A 20772-nucleotide genomic window follows, 5' to 3' on the forward strand; every position below is an offset into this window, starting at 1 on the left:
TCAAACGCACGATATAAGCGACTCGAACTCGCGTTTACTGAGCCGTACGGCACTGACACGCTGCACATGACCAATCATCTCAGCATGATGATTTCATAATCGCGATCAGCCAGACCGGTTTATGTGCGATCACATGAAAACTGTTATTAATCCTGCAGCGCAACTCATTCTCTCATCAGTGCTCGGTCAGCTTTGACATATTTAAATAATCTCAGCCAAGTAAAAATTAATACATATTTACTCAGCCATAACGCACAGGTGTTCGTCTGCGTAATGTTATGTTAGTGGTCCTGCCTCGGGACTACGGATCACAATCAGCATTCGGCTAAATCCGGTACAATGCATGAAATGGAAACATTCATGTAAAAAAATTGTACATGGTCCCTTTATAAATAAAGAAAAGAAAAAGAAGAAAAAAAACGGCATATTTATGATATATGAGTATCATATATTATTTACTGACAGCTGAGTAAATAATCTTTCCATTGATGTGTGGTTTGTTAGGATAGGACAATATTTGGTCGAGACACAACTATTGACCATCTGGAATCTGAGGGAGCAGAAACATCGAAACATTGAGAAAATCTCCTTTAAAGTTGTCCATTTATGTAGGCGATTGTGCTGCATTCACAGAAACACATGTTTTATATATTTACAGTAGGAAATTTACTAAATATCTTCATGGATCATGATCTTTACTGAATATCCTCATGATTTTTGCCATAAAAGAAATATCGATAATTTTGACCCGTACAATGTATTGTTGGATATCGCCACAAATAAACGCGTGCGACTCGAGACTGGTGACGTGATCCAGGGTAATGTATTTTAACAATATCGGCCCAGGCACCCCCGTGGCTACACCTATGATTTAGCGTCTAAGCTAGCGTAGCTTCAGAAGAACAGAGGACTTGAGTCTCACCTGACGACGCTGAACTTGAGGCTGTAGTTTCCGCCGCTCTGGATTATGGGAGGGTAACACATCTCCACGGTGGACGGGTCGACGCCGCCCAGAAACTTCCTTTCCTCGATGGCCTTCTCCACCGACTCGGCCAGACGACTGTGCTTCACTTTCTGATCCACACACAAACACAGAGCAAACAGGTTAGCATACGCGCCAGTACACACACATAACCGCTGATATACTGTAGTCAACATTTGAAGAGGACCAAAAGAGTTCATCAAAGGTGATCACACATGACCAGAGTCGGCCAATAGTGAGCCTACGTGGTGACGTGCAACACAGACGCGCTACGCTTAAACACTACGTGAAAAGACCCGAGGCCCAGAGAGAAGGAAATGAAAAGTGGAATAAAGTCGTTATTTTTGTTTGTTTTTGCGCACAAAAAGTCGCTTGATAAACTTAAGATTGAGCCACTGGAGTCACTCGGACTATATTAACGATGTCTTTAATACATTTTCTGGGCCAGCAAGTTATAGTGTCCATAAGCCTATGGAGGAGTGATCCAGCACTCAGATTTCATCAAAAATATCTTAATTTGTGTTCTGAAGATGAACGAAGGTCTTACGGGGATGGAACGACATGAGGGAGAGTAATTACTGACAGAATTTTCATGTTTGGGTAAACTAACCCTTTAAAGAAAACACACTTCAGCAAAACATGATCAGCTCAAAGTGTCGGAGTCATTTTCGGTCCTAAATGTCAGTCACTGAATGAAGAATATTTGGGTGTAATATGTCTCAGTTTACTTTATTCTGCTCTCCTCACTCACACAAATGAACTATAGTGTCCTGATCACACTAGTGGAACAATATCAAAATGTATATCTGGTGTGTGAATAATGTTTGGTTTGACTGTACATAGTGTATCTACAGAATATTTAAAATCAAATTTAAGAACTGCACATTTAAAATTAATAATGTATATCCATACAGAACAAACTTATATGGACAACATATGAAATGAATCATGTTCATCTATCACATTCAGTGCGTGAACAAACCTCGTCGGCGTCCACGATCTCCATCACTCTCTCCTTGAAGAACTTGGTGAAGACGTCGCTGGTGATGGCGGCCGCTTTCTTCATGAGCACCAGCTCTCCGTCCTCCTTCACCGCCATCGTATACGCCACCACTGTGCTGATGTCCACCTGACACGCCAACGCAAGAGCAGTCGTGACGTTTCATTTCAGGGATAGACAGACAGGAACATTTTGGCCGATACCGATAACTCTTTATATTTGAAAGCCGATAACTGATAATTCTTTACATTTGAAAGCCGATAACTGATAATTCCTTTTATTTAAAAAGCCGATAACTGACAAATTATTTTTATTTGAAAGCCCTTAACTGACAATTCCTTTTATTTGAAAGACGATAACTGATAATTCTTTATATTTGAAAGCCGATAACTGATAATTCTTTATATTTGAAAGCCGATAACTGAGAATTCTTTACATTTGAAAGCCGTTAACTGACAATTCCTTTTATTTGAAAGCCGATAACTGAGAATTATTTTTATTTGAAAGCCGATAACTGATAATTCTTTATATTTGAAAGCCGATAACTGATAATTCTTTATATTTGAAAGCCGATAACTGATAATTATTTTATTTGAAAGCCGATAACTGATAATTATTTTATTTGAAAGCCGTTAACTGATAATTATTTTATTTGAAAGCCGTTAACTGATAATTCTTTATATTTGAAAGCCGTTAACTGACAATTCCTTTTATTTGAAAGCCGATAACTGACAATTGTTTTTATTTGAAAGCGGATAACTGATAATTGATTTTATTTGAAAGCCGATAACTGATAATTGTTTTTATTTGAAAGCCGATAACTGATAATTCTTTATATTTGAAAGCCGTTAACTGATAATTATTTTATTTGAAAGCCGTTAACTGATAATTATTTTATTTGAAAGCCGATAACTGATAATTCTTTATATTTGAAAGCCGATAACTGATAATTATTTTTTTGAAAGCCGTTAACTGACAATTCTTTATATTTGAAAGCCGATAACTGACAATTGTTTTTATTTGAAAGCCGATAACTGACAATTGTTTTTATTTGAAAGCCGATAACTGATAATTCTTTTTATTTGAAAGCCGATAACTGATAATTCTTTTTATTTGAAAGCCGATAACTGATAATTCTTTTTATTTGAAAGCCGATAACTGATAATTCTTTTTATTTGAAAGCCGATAACTGATAATTCTTTTTATTTGAAAGCCGATAACTGATAATTCTTTTTATTTGAAAGCCGATAACTGATAATTCTTTACATTTGAAAGCCGATAACTGATAATTCTTTACATTTGAAAGCCGATAACTGATAATTCTTTACATTTGAAAGCCGTTAACTGATAATTCTTTACATTTGAAAGCCGTTAACTGATAATTCTTTACATTTGAAAGCCGTTAACTGATAATTCTTTACATTTGAAAGCCGTTAACTGATAATTCTTTACATTTGAAAGCCGTTAACTGATAATTCTTTACATTTGAAAGCCGTTAACTGATAATTCTTTACATTTGAAAGCCGTTAACTGATAATTGTTTTATTTGAAAGCCGATAACTGATAATTGTTTTTATTTGAAAGCCGATAACTGATAATTGTTTTTATTTGAAAGCCGATAACTGATAATTGTTTTTATTTGAAAGCCGATAACTGATAATTGTTTTTATTTGAAAGCCGATAACTGATAATTGTTTTTATTTGAAAGCCGATAACTGATAATTCTTTACATTTGAAAGCCGATAACTGATAATTCTTTACATTTGAAAGCCGATAACTGATAATTCTTTACATTTGAAAGCCGATAACTGATAATTCTTTTTATTTGAAAGCCGATAACTGATAATTCTTTTTATTTGAAAGCCGATAACTGATAATTCTTTTTATTTGAAAGCCGATAACTGATAATTCTTTTTATTTGAAAGCCGATAACTGATAATTCTTTACATTTGAAAGCCGATAACTGATAATTCTTTACATTTGAAAGCCGATAACTGATAATTCTTTACATTTGAAAGCCGATAACTGATAATTCTTTACATTTGAAAGCCGTTAACTGATAATTCTTTACATTTGAAAGCCGTTAACTGATAATTATTTTATTTGAAAGCCGTTAACTGATAATTATTTTATTTGAAAGCCGATAACTGATAATTCTTTTTTTGAAAGCCGTTAACTGACAATTGTTTTTATTTGAAAGCCGATAACTGACAAATGTTTTTATTTGAAAGCCGATAACTGATAATTGTTTTTATTTGAAAGCCGATAACTGATAATTGTTTTTATTTTAAAGCCGATAACTGATAATTGTTTTTATTTTAAAGCCGATAACTGATAATTGTTTTTATTTGAAAGCCGATAACTGATAATTGTTTTTATTTGAAAGCCGATAACTGATAATTCTTTACATTTGAAAGCCGATAACTGATAATTCTTTTTATTTGAAAGCCGATAACTGATAATTCTTTTTATTTGAAAGCCGATAACTGATAATTCTTTTTATTTGAAAGCCGATAACTGATAATTCTTTACATTTGAAAGCCGATAACTGATAATTCTTTACATTTGAAAGCCGATAACTGATAATTCTTTACATTTGAAAGCCGATAACTGATAATTCTTTACATTTGAAAGCCGATAACTGATAATTCTTTACATTTGAAAGCCGTTAACTGATAATTCTTTACATTTGAAAGCCGTTAACTGATAATTCTTTACATTTGAAAGCCGTTAACTGATAATTCTTTACATTTGAAAGCCGTTAACTGATAATTCTTTACATTTGAAAGCCGTTAACTGATAATTGTTTTATTTGAAAGCCGATAACTGATAATTGTTTTTATTTGAAAGCCGATAACTGATAATTGTTTTTATTTGAAAGCCGATAACTGATAATTGTTTTTATTTGAAAGCCGATAACTGATAATTGTTTTTATTTGAAAGCCGATAACTGATAATTGTTTTTATTTGAAAGCCGATAACTGATAATTGTTTTTATTTGAAAGCCGATAACTGATAATTGTTTTTATTTGAAAGCCGATAACTGATAATTGTTTTTATTTGAAAGCCGATAACTGATAATTGTTTTTATTTGAAAGCCGATAACTGATAATTGTTTTTATTTGAAAGCCGATAACTGATAATTCTTTACATTTGAAAGCCGATAACTGATAATTCTTTTTATTTGAAAGCCGATAACTGATAATTCTTTTTATTTGAAAGCCGATAACTGATAATTCTTTTTATTTGAAAGCCGATAACTGATAATTCTTTACATTTGAAAGCCGATAACTGATAATTCTTTACATTTGAAAGCCGATAACTGATAATTCTTTACATTTGAAAGCCGATAACTGATAATTCTTTACATTTGAAAGCCGATAACTGATAATTCTTTACATTTGAAAGCCGATAACTGATAATTCTTTACATTTGAAAGCCGTTAACTGATAATTCTTTACATTTGAAAGCCGTTAACTGATAATTCTTTACATTTGAAAGCCGTTAACTGATAATTCTTTACATTTGAAAGCCGTTAACTGATAATTCTTTACATTTGAAAGCCGTTAACTGATAATTGTTTTATTTGAAAGCCGATAACTGATAATTGTTTTTATTTGAAAGCCGATAACTGATAATTGTTTTTATTTGAAAGCCGATAACTGATAATTGTTTTTATTTGAAAGCCGATAACTGATAATTGTTTTTATTTGAAAGCGGATAACTGATAATTGTTTTTATTTGAAAGCCGATAACTGATAATTGTTTTTATTTGAAAGCCGATAACTGATAATTGTTTTTATTTGAAAGCCGATAACTGATAATTCTTTACATTTGAAAGCCGATAACTGATAATTCTTTACATTTGAAAGCCGATAACTGATAATTCTTTACATTTGAAAGCCGATAACTGATAATTCTTTACATTTGAAAGCCGATAACTGATAATTCTTTACATTTGAAAGCCGATAACTGATAATTCTTTACATTTGAAAGCCGATAACTGATAATTCTTTACATTTGAAAGCCGATAACTGATAATTCTTTTTATTTGAAAAGCCGATAACTGACAAATTATTTTTATTTGAAAGCCGATAACTGATAATTCTTTATATTTGAAAGCCGATAACTGATAATTATTTTATTTGAAAGCCGTTAACTGATAATTCTTTATATTTGAAAGCCGATAACTGATAATTATTTTATTTGAAAGCCGTTAACTGACAATTCCTTTTATTTGAAAGCCGTTAACTGACAATTCCTTTTATTTGAAAGCCGATAACTGATAATTCTTTATATTTGAAAGCCGATAACTGATAATTCTTTTTATTTGAAAGCCGATAACTGATAATTCTTTTTATTTGAAAGCTGATAACTGATAATTGTTTTTATTTGAAAGCTGATAACTGATAATTGTTTTTATTTGAAAGCCGATAACTGATAAATTATTTTTATTTGAAAGCCGTTAACTGATAATTCTTTACATTTGAAAGCCGATAACTGATAATTCTTTATATTTGAAAGCAGTTAACTGATAATTCTTTATATTTGAAAGCCGTTAACTGATAATTGTTTTTATTTGAAAGCCGATAACTGATAATTGTTTTTATTTGAAAGCCGATAACTGATAATTGTTTTTATTTGAAAGCCGATAACTGATAATTGTTTTTATTTGAAAGCCGATAACTGATAATTCCTTTTATTTGAAAGCCGATAACTGATAATTCTTTACATTTGAAAGCCGATAACTGATAATTCTTTACATTTGAAAGCCGATAACTGATAATTCTTTTTATTTAAAAAGCCGATAACTGATAATTCTTTATATTTGAAAGCCGATATCTGATAATTCTTTATATTTGAAAGCCGATATCTGATAATTCTTTATATTTGAAAGCCGATATCTGATAATTCTTTATATTTGAAAGCCGATAACTGATAATTATTTTATTTGAAAGCCGTTAACTGACAATTCCTTTTATTTGAAAGCCGTTAACTGACAATTCCTTTTATTTGAAAGCCGATAACTGATAATTCTTTATATTTGAAAGCCGATAACTGATAATTGTTTTTATTTGAAAGCCGATAACTGATAATTGTTTTTATTTGAAAGCCGATAACTGATAATTGTTTTTATTTGAAAGCCGATAACTGATAATTCCTTTTATTTGAAAGCCGATAACTGATAATTCTTTACATTTGAAAGCCGATAACTGATAATTCTTTACATTTGAAAGCCGATAACTGATAATTCTTTTTATTTGAAAGCCGATAACTGATAATTCTTTATATTTGAAAGCCGATATCTGATAATTCTTTATATTTGAAAGCCGATATCTGATAATTCTTTATATTTGAAAGCCGATATCTGATAATTCTTTATATTTGAAAGCCGATATCTGATAATTCTTTACATTTGAAAGACGATAACTGATAATTCTTTTTATTTGAAAAGCCGATAACTGACAAATTCTTTTTATTTGAAAGCCGATAACTGATAATTCTTTATATTTGAAAGCCGATATCTGATAATTCTTTATATTTGAAAGCCGATATCTGATAATTCTTTACATTTGAAAGCCGATATCTGATAATTCTTTACATTTGAAAGCCGATAACTGATAATTCTTTTTATTTGAAAAGCCGATAACTGACAAATTCTTTTTATTTGAAAGCCGATAACTGATAATTCTTTATATTTGAAAGCCGATATCTGATAATTCTTTATATTTGAAAGCCGATAACTGATAATTCTTTATATTTGAAAGCCGATAACTGATAATTCTTTACATTTGAAAGCCGATGTGGCGAGCACGACGAGGTCGAGGGCCGTGGGAGGACGGCGCGAGGCCGGTGGCGCGATTGATAATGAGCGACACGTGCGCGACGCACCGGTCTCGCATCTCTCACGGAGGAGCGGAAGCATAAAGGAGGAGCGACGACAGTGAAGAGCGAGAGAGGACAGGCCTGATTTTTAGTTCATGTTTTGTTTCTGTTTGTGTCGCCAGCAGTCGTCCGTGAGGGGCTGCTGGCTTTTACTTTTATTATTGTATTTGTGTATTTTGTTATTAAATATTGTTGAATGTTCGCCGGTTCCCGCCTCCTTCTTCCCATAACATCTAAACCCCGTTACATTGGTGCCGAAACCCGGGAAGAAGGAGGGACACGCTGTCGGAGAGCCCTCGCTGCTGGGAGGAATCGCGGTGCTGAGGAGGTCGGGCAGCACGAGGGAGCGTCGGCCGCCGATTGCTGCCCGAGGCGATGGTGCTGGATCGAAAGAAGATCAGGTGGGACGGAGAGCTCGCTGCCGTGCTCCTGGGTCGAGGAGGGGTGGCTGCCGTCCGAGAGGGAGCGGAGGAGTCGCTCCCGTTCGCCGTGGGCCGGAGCCTGTTGCCGTCGGCCATGATGGGGGCGGAGCAGGGAACGGGAGGCTCGCTGCCGGCTGCCCTCGATCGGAGGAGCCATCGCCGTCCGCCAGGAGGCGGAGGAGCGTCGAGCCGTCCCCCAACGGATGTCCAGTACCATCGCATGGCACCGCGAGTGACTCTCAGCTGGTTGAGGACCGAGCGGCAGTGTGTCCGGGAACCGGATCAAGAATTTTTTTTTTTTTTTTTCCCTCTCTCCCCTCTCTCGTCTCTGTCGCTCCTCGTGCTTCCGTCTCCTTTTCCCTCACCTCGTCTATCCATACCTCCAGCCCAGGTACCGCAGCCGCCGTGATCGGTCCCCCCGGGGAGGGGGGAGGGGGAGTAAGCGCAGTCTCGTGGGTGCCCCCCGGCCTGCGAGGGGCGATGGGGGTATGTGGCGAGCACGACGAGGTCGAGGGCCGTGGGAGGACGGCGCGAGGCCGGTGGCGCGATTGATAATGAGCGACACGTGCGCGACGCACCGGTCTCGCATCTCTCACGGAGGAGCGGAAGCATAAAGGAGGAGCGACGACAGTGAAGAGCGAGAGAGGACAGGCCTGATTTTTAGTTCATGTTTTGTTTCTGTTTGTGTCGCCAGCAGTCGTCCGTGAGGGGCTGCTGGCTTTTACTTTTATTATTGTATTTGTGTATTTTGTTATTAAATATTGTTGAATGTTCGCCGGTTCCCGCCTCCTTCTTCCCATAACATCTAAACCCCGTTACAGCCGATAACTGATAATTCTTTATATTTGAAAGCCGTTAACTGATAATTCTTTATATTTGAAAGCCGTTAACTGATAATTGTTTTTATTTGAAAGCCGATAACTGATAATTGTTTTTATTTGAAAGCCGATAACTGATAATTGTTTTTATTTGAAAGCTGATAACTGATAATTCTTTATATTTGAAAGCCGATATCTGATAATTCTTTATATTTGAAAGCCCATATCTGATAATTCTTTATATTTGAAAGCCGATAACTGATAATTCTTTACATTTGAAAGCCGATAACTGATAATTCTTTTTATTTGAAAAGCCGATAACTGACAAATTATTTTTATTTGAAAGCCGATAACTGATAATTCTTTATATTTGAAAGCCGATAACTGATAATTATTTTATTTGAAAGCCGTTAACTGACAATTCCTTTTATTTGAAAGCCGATAACTGACAATTCCTTTTATTTGAAAGCCGATAACTGATAATTCTTTATATTTGAAAGCCGATAACTGATAATTCTTTTTATTTGAAAGCCGATAACTGATAATTCTTTTTATTTGAAAGCCGATAACTGATAATTGTTTTTATTTGAAAGCCGATAACTGATAAATTATTTTTATTTGAAAGCCGTTAACTGATAATTCTTTACATTTGAAAGCCGATAACTGATAATTCTTTATATTTGAAAGCCGTTAACTGATAATTGTTTTTATTTGAAAGCCGTTAACTGATAATTGTTTTTATTTGAAAGCCGATAACTGATAATTGTTTTTATTTGAAAGCCGTTAACTGATAATTGTTTTTATTTGAAAGCCGATAACTGATAATTGTTTTTATTTGAAAGCCGATAACTGATAATTGTTTTTATTTGAAAGCCGATAACTGATAATTGTTTTTATTTGAAAGCCGATAACTGATAATTGTTTTTATTTGAAAGCCGATAACTGATAATTGTTTTTATTTGAAAGCCGATAACTGATAATTCTTTACATTTGAAAGCCGATATCTGATAATTCTTTACATTTGAAAGCCGATAACTGATAATTCTTTACATTTGAAAGCCGATAACTGATAATTCTTTTTATTTGAAAGCCGATAACTGATAATTCTTTATATTTGAAAGCCGATATCTGATAATTCTTTATATTTGAAAGCCGATATCTGATAATTCTTTATATTTGAAAGCCGATATCTGATAATTCTTTATATTTGAAAGCCGATATCTGATAATTCTTTACATTTGAAAGCCGATAACTGATAATTCTTTTTATTTGAAAAGCCGATAACTGATAATTCTTTATATTTGAAAGCCGATATCTGATAATTCTTTATATTTGAAAGCCGATAACTGATAATTCTTTTTATTTGAAAGCCGATAACTGATAATTCTTTTTATTTGAAAGCTGATAACTGATAATTGTTTTTATTTGAAAGCCGATAACTGATAAATTATTTTTATTTGAAAGCCATTAACCTGTTAACCGTTGCCAGAGCGCGGGCGCACTGAAGCGGTTTTTTTTATAAATAGTTCAAAGTTACTATCAGATTTAATGTTATACCTTGACAAACTATACATCATTACAAAGATATAAGACTAAAGTTTCAGAATTTGACCACTATTGTATTCTGAGAAACTTATAGCGACAGTTATTTCTTAATTTGTGTCAGGAGTTATGAAATGAAAAAATGAGTCGATACCTTTGATATGAATTATGCGCGTCAGCCGCTTTCATTCATAAAAAAACTCCCGTGCCGTCGTCATGACAGCGATACACAAAACAACGTCCTTCCGGGCTTTTAGCTAAAAAATGTGCAGATTTGGAGAAATATTGATATATTCTCATAGGTTTACATCAGATTTCTATAGACAGGAATAATATTTATTGAATTTATACCCAAATGCGTCGATGTAATCATTATGAGCGTTTGTATACTCTGTTAATGCGTTTTCAATTCATACCAATAGCATGAGGGCGCCCTCGCCGCCCTGTGCACAGTATTAGAACATGAAGAAGTGCCATAATCATGTGACAATCCAGGAAGCCTCGAACACACACACAGCTAACAAGCAAGCGGGAAGGAAGTCGACCGGAAGTTGAAGTCGACCGGGTGCCGCCATCTTGTAGCAGAACTTCACTTGCGTTAGCAATCCCATTGACTTCCATTCATTTTGGCGTCACTTTGACAGCGAATAACTTTACATCTGAGGCGTTTGAAGACTCCATTTGTCCATTTTTTATTTCTAAAGAAACACGACAATGTATAAAATGCTCCATTACCTTGTAGCTTATGTTATGTCCCCGTAGAAGCAGTTTTTGTAAAAGTAGGCTAACGATTGCGTCATAACCACGCGACTCTCTGTCGCACACTAGAGAGATTACCGTATGGACGGGAGGAGAAGCTCGCGGGCAATCGGGGAGACGTGGAGGCAAAATGACAATATAATTAATCAGAATACTTAGCAAAAGTTTCTCCTGCTCCAAGCTCATGGACAGCTCCTAATCACACTCTCCGTCTCTGCAAGATTCGGAAGGGAATGATTCAGATTTCTCTTGGCACAGCTACTAGAAGACAGACGGGTTGCTCACGTGGTCCGTGTAACGCTTTGCTCGGTTTGAGTCTGCGCGTCAGGAAAGGAAGTGCTAAGAAATCGCTGAAAACGGGCTTCACTTGTCTCAATTGAGTTCCAATGGGGTCGCTGTGTCCATTTCTTTTACTGTCTATGCTAACAAGAGATCGCGCTGTAACTATGGCTGTAACATGGAGATACAGTCGTTTTGAAGACAATAAACATGTTTGCTATGATATTTGAGTTACCTGTGTTTTTCAATCCATGCCAGGTATTTCCATAATAATAGATTATATTTATAATGTAATGCTAATCTATATAGACTATCATTGTGCAGAACAGTATACAATAGTATATTTTCTGTCTGATTTTTTTATCTGAAGCCAAATTAGATCACAGAAAATTATTTAAAATACTCGATTTGCTTTATAAAGTAAGTTTATAAGCACAAACATGGTTTTAATCTCATAAATTGTCGTGTATTGATGGTGTGCTAAGCTAACATGCTAGCTAGCCCTAGGTGCACCTGCCACCTAGAAGTTATATTTTTATTATTTTTTGAACGCTTACTGAAATGTTTCTTTATTCAAGAAATGCATTTAAAACAGTTTAGAATGTAAGGGTGAACTTTGAGAAAATAAATTAGTGACTGAAACCATATGAATAGCATGTGAATAGCCAGTCGTTAGTAACTAATGCAGACAAAAGAAATGCATATTTAGAGCCATAACCAGGCTGGAGAGGTGTGAATGTGTGCAGGGGGAGACTGAGACTGAATGGGGCTCGTTTGCACCACAAAACAATAAAGACAATATACTGCATAGATGGTAAGAAGATGACACTAAATATCAGTAGCATTTTAGCATCAAATCAAAATAAAGTCACATGACATGGTCTTGAAAAACATTTCACTAAATACAGAGTTTTGGACTTATTATCTTAAGATTTTAAACATAAAATGTTTAGACATGTGGCATTAGCTGTAGTGCATTTCTAGACTGCTCCAGGGCCAACTTCAATTTTATTTTCATGAGGATGTTTCATAAAAAATAATTTCTAATAACTTTACAAAACTTTGAAGCTATTTATAACAATTTTTGTCATTATGACAATAATTAATTCTACATTACAATAAACTGCCAGGTGTCAGCTTTCAAATGAGATCATACTTGTGCTTTTAGTACAAAGGGTTCATGAACTGTATCTGTTTCAGTTTGGGTATGTCATTTCTTGGGATTTTTCAAAAGTGGGGTTGCAGCTTAACAGGTTAACTGATAATTCTTTACATTTGAAAGCCGATAACTGATAATTCTTTATATTTGAAAGCCGTTAACTGATAATTCTTTATATTTGAAAGCCGTTAACTGATAATTGTTTTTATTTGAAAGCCGATAACTGATAATTGTTTTTATTTGAAAGCCGATAACTGATAATTCTTTTTATTTGAAAGCTGATAACTGATAATTCTTTATATTTGAAAGCCGATATCTGATAATTCTTTATATTTGAAAGCCGATATCTGATAATTCTTTATATTTGAAAGCCGATAACTGATAATTCTTTACATTTGAAAGCCGTTAACTGATAATTCTTTATATTTGAAAAGCCGATAACTGACAAATTATTTTTATTTGAAAGCCGATAACTGATAATTCTTTATATTTGAAAGCCGTTAACTGATAATTCTTTATATTTGAAAGCCGTTAACTGATAATTGTTTTTATTTGAAAGCCGATAACTGATAATTGTTTTTATTTGAAAGCCGATAACTGATAATTGTTTTTATTTGAAAGCTGATAACTGATAATTCTTTATATTTGAAAGCCGATATCTGATAATTCTTTATATTTGAAAGCCGATATCTGATAATTCTTTATATTTGAAAGCCGATATCTGATAATTCTTTATATTTGAAAGCCGATAACTGATAATTCTTTACATTTGAAAGCCGATAACTGATAATTCTTTTTATTTGAAAAGCCGATAACTGACAAATTATTTTTATTTGAAAGCCGATAACTGACAAATTATTTTTATTTGAAAGCCGATAACTGATAATTCTTTATATTTGAAAGCCGATATCTGATAATTCTTTATATTTGAAAGCCGATATCTGATAATTCTTTATATTTGAAAGCCGATATCTGATAATTCTTTATATTTGAAAGCCGATAACTGATAATTCTTTACATTTGAAAGCCGTTAACTGATAATTCTTTATATTTGAAAAGCCGATAACTGACAAATTATTTTTATTTGAAAGCCGATAACTGATAATTCTTTATATTTGAAAGCCGTTAACTGATAATTCTTTATATTTGAAAGCCGTTAACTGATAATTGTTTTTATTTGAAAGCCGATAACTGATAATTCTTTATATTTGAAAGCCGATAACTGATAATTATTTTATTTGAAAGCCGTTAACTGACAATTCCTTTTATTTGAAAGCCGATAACTGATAATTCTTTATATTTGAAAGCCGATAACTGATAATTCTTTTTATTTGAAAGCCGATAACTGATAATTGTTTTTATTTGAAAGCCGATAACTGATAATTGTTTTTATTTGAAAGCCGATAACTGATAAATAATTTTTATTTGAAAGCCGTTAACTGATAATTCTTTACATTTGAAAGCCGATAACTGATAATTCTTTATATTTGAAAGCCGTTAACTGATAATTGTTTTTATTTGAAAGCCGATAACTGATAATTGTTTTTATTTGAAAGCCGATAACTGATAATTGTTTTTATTTGAAAGCCGATAACTGATAATTATTTTATTTGAAAGCCGTTAACTGACAATTCCTTTTATTTGAAAGCCGTTAACTGACAATTCCTTTTATTTGAAAGCCGATAACTGATAATTCTTTATATTTGAAAGCCGATAACTGATAATTCTTTATATTTGAAAGCCGATAACTGATAATTCCTTTTATTTGAAAGCCGATAACTGATAATTCTTTTTATTTGAAAGCCGATAACTGATAATTCTTTACATTTGAAAGCCGATAACTGATAATTATTTTTATTTGAAAGCCGATAACTGATAATTCTTTACATTTGAAAGCCGATAACTGATAATTCTTTATATTTGAAAGCCGATATCTGATAATTCTTTATATTTGAAAGCCGATATCTGATAATTCTTTATATTTGAAAGCCGATATCTGATAATTCTTTACATTTGAAAGCCGATAACTGATAATTCTTTACATTTGAAAGCCGATAACTGATAATTCTTTTTATTTGAAAAGCCGATAACTGACAAATTATTTTTATTTGAAAGCCGATAACTGACAAATTATTTTTATTTGAAAGCCGATAACTGATAATTCTTTATATTTGAAAGCCGATATCTGATAATTCTTTATATTTGAAAGCCGATATCTGATAATTCTTTATATTTGAAAGCCGATAACTGATAATTCTTTACATTTGAAAGCCGATAACTGATAATTCTTTTTATTTGAAAAGCCGATAACTGACAAATTATTTTTATTTGAAAGCCGATAACTGACAAATTATTTTTATTTGAAAGCCGATAACTGATAATTCTTTATATTTGAAAGCCGATAACTGATAATTATTTTATTTGAAAGCCGTTAACTGACAATTCCTTTTATTTGAAAGCCGATAACTGATAATTCTTTATATTTGAAAGCCGATAACTGATAATTCTTTTTATTTGAAAGCCGATAACTGATAATTCTTTTTATTTGAAAGCCGATAACTGATAATTCTTTTTATTTGAAAGCCGATAACTGATAAATTATTTTTATTTGAAAGCCGTTAACTGATAATTCTTTACATTTGAAAGCCGATAACTGATAATTCTTTATATTTGAAAGCCGTTAACTGATAATTGTTTTTATTTGAAAGCCGATAACTGATAATTGTTTTTATTTGAAAGCCGATAACTGATAATTGTTTTTATTTGAAAGCCGATAACTGATAATTATTTTATTTGAAAGCCGTTAACTGACAATTCCTTTTATTTGAAAGCCGTTAACTGACAATTCCTTTTATTTGAAAGCCGATAACTGATAATTCCTTTTATTTGAAAGCCGATAACTGATAATTCTTTATATTTGAAAGCCGATAACTGATAATTCCTTTTATTTGAAAGCCGATAACTGATAATTGTTTTTATTTGAAAGCCGATAACTGATAATTCTTTACATTTGAAAGCCGATAACTGATAATTATTTTTATTTGAAAGCCGATAACTGATAATTCTTTACATTTGAAAGCCGATAACTGATAATTCTTTACATTTGAAAGCCGATAACTGATAATTCTTTACATTTGAAAGCCGATAACTGATAATTCTTTATATTTGAAAGCCGATAACTGATAATTCCTTTTATTTGAAAGCCGATAACTGATAATTGTTTACATTTGAAAGCCGATAACTGATAATTCCTTTTATTTGAAAGCCGATAACTGATAATTCTTTACATTTGAAAGCCGATAACTGATAATTCTTTTTATTTGAAAAGCCGATAACTGACAAATTATTTTTATTTGAAAGCCGATAACTGACAAATTATTTTTATTTGAAAGCCGATATCTGATAATTCTTTATATTTGAAAGCCGATATCTGATAATTCTTTATATTTGAAAGCCGATATCTGATAATTCTTTATATTTGAAAGCCGATAACTGATAATTCTTTACATTTGAAAGCCGATAACTGATAATTCTTTTTATTTGAAAAGCCGATAACTGACAAATTATTTTTATTTGAAAGCCGATAACTGATAATTCTTTATATTTGAAAGCCGATAACTGATAATTCTTTATATTTGAAAGCCGATAACTGATAATTATTTTATTTGAAAGCCGATAACTGATAATTCTTTTTATTTGAAAAGCCGATAACTGACAAATTATTTTTATTTGAAAGCCGATAACTGATAATTCTTTATATTTGAAAGCCGATAACTGATAATTCTTTACATTTGAAAGCCGATAACTGATAATTCTTTACATTTGAAAGCCGATAACTGATAATTCTTTATATTTGAAAGCCGATAACTGATAATTCCTTTTATTTGAAAGCCGATAACTGATAATTGTTTACATTTGAAAGCCGATAACTGATAATTCCTTTTATTTGAAAGCCGATAACTGATAATTCTTTACATTTGAAAGCCGATAACTGATAATTCTTTTTATTTGAAAAGCCGATAACTGACAAATTATTTTTATTTGAAAGCCGATAACTGACAAATTATTTTTATTTGAAAGCCGATATCTGATAATTCTTTATATTTGAAAGCCGATATCTGATAATTCTTTATATTTGAAAGCCGATATCTGATAATTCTTTATATTTGAAAGCCGATAACTGATAATTCTTTACATTTGAAAGCCGATAACTGATAATTCTTTTTATTTGAAAAGCCGATAACTGACAAATTATTTTTATTTGAAAGCCGATAACTGATAATTCTTTATATTTGAAAGCCGATAACTGATAATTCTTTATATTTGAAAGCCGATAACTGATAATTATTTTATTTGAAAGCCGATAACTGATAATTCTTTTTATTTGAAAAGCCGATAACTGACAAATTATTTTTATTTGAAAGCCGATAACTGATAATTCTTTATATTTGAAAGCCGATAACTGATAATTCTTTATATTTGAAAGCCGATAACTGATAATTATTTTATTTGAAAGCCGTTAACTGACAATTCCTTTTATTTGAAAGCCGATAACTGATAATTCTTTATATTTGAAAGCCGATAACTGATAATTCTTTTTATTTGAAAGCCGATAACTGATAATTCTTTTTATTTGAAAAGCCGATAACTGACAAATTATTTTTATTTGAAAGCCGATAACTGATAATTCTTTATATTTGAAAGCCGATAACTGATAATTCTTTATATTTGAAAGCCGATAACTGATAATTATTTTATTTGAAAGCCGTTAACTGACAATTCCTTTTATTTGAAAGCCGATAACTGATAATTCTTTATATTTGAAAGCCGATAACTGATAATTCTTTTTATTTGAAAGCCGATAACTGATAATTCTTTTTATTTGAAAGCCGATAACTGATAATTGTTTTTATTTGAAAGCCGATAACTGATAAATTATTTTTATTTGAAAGCCGTTAACTGATAATTCTTTACATTTGAAAGCCGATAACTGATAATTCTTTATATTTGAAAGCCGTTAACTGATAATTGTTTTTATTTGAAAGCCGATAACTGATAATTGTTTTTATTTGAAAGCCGATAACTGATAATTGTTTTTATTTGAAAGCCGATAACTGATAATTATTTTATTTGAAAGCCGTTAACTGACAATTCCTTTTATTTGAAAGCCGATAACTGATAATTCTTTATATTTGAAAGCCGATAACTGATAATTCTTTATATTTGAAAGCCGATAACTGATAATTCCTTTTATTTGAAAGCCGATAACTGATAATTGTTTTTATTTGAAAGCCGATAACTGATAATTCTTTACATTTGAAAGCCGATAACTGATAATTATTTTTATTTGAAAGCCGATAACTGATAATTCTTTACATTTGAAAGCCGATAACTGATAATTCTTTACATTTGAAAGCCGATAACTGATAATTCTTTACATTTGAAAGCCGATAACTGATAATTCTTTACATTTGAAAGCCGATAACTGATAATTATTTTATTTGAAAGCCGATAACTGATAATTCCTTTTATTTGAAAGCCGATAACTGATAATTCTTTACATTTGAAAGCCGATAACTGATAATTCCTTTTATTTGAAAGCCGATATCTGATAATTGTTTATATTTGAAAGCCGATAACTGATAATTCTTTACATTTGAAAGCCGATAACTGATAATTCTTTACATTTGAAAGCCGATAACTGATAATTCTTTACATTTGAAAGCCGATAACTGATAATTCTTTACATTTGAAAGCCGATAACTGATAATTCTTTACATTTGAAAGCCGATAACTGATAATTCCTTTTATTTGAAACCCAATAACCGATAATTCTTTATTTTGAAAGCCGATAACTGTTAATTCTTTACATTTGAAAGCCGATAACTGATAATTATTTTATTTGAAAGCCGATAACTGATAATTCCTTTTATTTGAAAGCCGATAACTGATAATTCTTTACATTTGAAAGCCGATAACTGATAATTCTTTACATTTGAAAGCCGATAACTGATAATTCCTTTTATTTGAAAGCCGATATCTGATAATTGTTTATATTTGAAAGCCGATAACTGATAAATTATTTTTATTTGAAACCCAATAACCGATAATTCTTTATATTTGAAAGCCAATAACCGATATATATCTGGCCGATAACGATGTCATAAAAATGATCATATATCAGCCGATACCGATATGGTGACCGATATATCGAGCGTCCCTAATTTATTTCATCGCAATCGCAACAACGGCATGACGATCTCAATCTCAATGTTTAGTACGGCATGTAATGGTTACAAAAGAACAAAATGACTAAAACTTGAACTAAAACTGAAAATATAAAAATAATCATGTTAATAATATTATAATAACACTAATTTAAAATATTGTTTTCAATGTGCGATTTAAAAACACAGTGTTGAAGATGCAGGAGGCGTAACCGGATCTGACCTTCTCCAAGCCCTCGGCCGTGATCATGTCGCTCCAGTTCTTCATGTATTCTCCGGGGAATTTGTCCTTGATGAACACGCCGACCGTCTTGCCCTCTTTACTTCCACGAATGGCTTCGATCATCTTCTCAAAGTTCACCTTGTTGCTCTCGCTCTGTCACACAATCAGATTTAAACACGTTATACGCGTTTCAGATCGATGTGTGTCCATCAGATAAACTTTAGTAAGTAACTTTAGAAAGTAACTTTTCACGTATTTTATTATATATAAAAAAATTATGTTATATATTATTATGTATATTAAAATACATAACTCAAATTATTCTTTCCAAATATTGCTATGAGAGTCATATTTTTATATACATCGCTAAAAAAATGAAATGTCGCAACGTCAGTTTTTCATCCAATCGCGTGCGATACCTTTTCCCGGACGAGCAGCGTGATTGGAGGAATCCCGTTTGCGTTCTCGTTGCCCTTGGTTACGGCGACCTGCTTCAGGAACTCCACTTTCTTCTTACTGGCCAGAAAAATGATCTTGGTCTCACAAAACACCATTATAGTGTCGGTGAGCTCGTAGCCAAACAGCCACGTCTGCCAGAGAGAAACAACAACATGATGATTATTGATTATGATTATTGAGCTGCAATCATGTAATGATGATTTAATTACGGTATTTCATGGCACCTGAAGTGCTGTAGATTTGGCGTAGACGATCTCCTCATCGACTCCAACAGACACGACGATGGCGTCCACCTTCCCGAACTCATCTTCACCTTTCTGTGATGGAGAAGCAGGGTTATGATGCAGAATTATATCATAAAGAGTTATGAGAAACCCAACATATCAGCCCTCGCCATTCAAAACTTTTCTAAAGCAAGTTTTTAGTACTATATACGGTTATATTTACAACTTTTGGTCCAAGATGTGTAACAATGACACTGTAAAATAGTGTTCCCAAATTTTCTATACAATAAATAATTACAAAAGAACTTTCTGCAAAACTTCTATATTCAGAAGTATTAGGATAAACATTTCCCAAACAATGTAAGAGAGCTAGAAGTAAAGAAACAATTTTTAGATTGCTTACATGATTTAGCTTTTTATTGTTTGATGTAAACAAAAAATAACTAATAATAATCATCTCTTTCCCACCTGCAGCATGTCTCAATACAAGCTAGCCCACAGCTACATGCTACATCAGACAAATGTTTGCCATTCAAATTAAACTTTTTATGTGATAAACATTTGCTGAAACACAAAGTCTGACTGGTTTTAGATTTACTTCACAAACGTGAATAAAAGCCGAGCGGAAATGGAGTGAAAACATTGTATGCTAGCAGGCTAACACATTAGCCGCTGTGCTAATCACACATAAACTCTGTGAAATAACCACAAACTCCAGCGATTTCGCAAAGAAAATAAAACAATAAACCACACTTACAGACTGTCCGACGCAAACGGAGTCGATTGAGTGTG

The 20772-nt window shown here is 32.5% G+C and overlaps 1 protein-coding gene across 1 annotated transcript in view; it reads right to left on the reverse strand.

The window, feature by feature from the left end:
- Positions 1–20772, reverse strand: part of supt16h (SPT16 homolog, facilitates chromatin remodeling subunit) — a 52001-nt gene that overhangs the window by 30675 nt on the left and 554 nt on the right. Inside the window, exons 2-6 of the mRNA XM_081359825.1 lie at positions 19981–20073; positions 19717–19887; positions 19298–19450; positions 1965–2111; positions 923–1074 (exon numbers count right to left, since the gene is read on the reverse strand). Of these exons, the coding sequence (XP_081215951.1) occupies positions 923–1074; positions 1965–2111; positions 19298–19450; positions 19717–19887; positions 19981–20073 (716 nt within the window). The remainder of the gene's footprint in view (positions 1–922; positions 1075–1964; positions 2112–19297; positions 19451–19716; positions 19888–19980; positions 20074–20772) is intronic.

Source organism: Scardinius erythrophthalmus, assembly GCF_964197995.2.
Source record: "Scardinius erythrophthalmus genome assembly, chromosome: 2".
Classification (NCBI taxonomy): Eukaryota; Metazoa; Chordata; class Actinopteri; order Cypriniformes; family Leuciscidae; genus Scardinius; species Scardinius erythrophthalmus.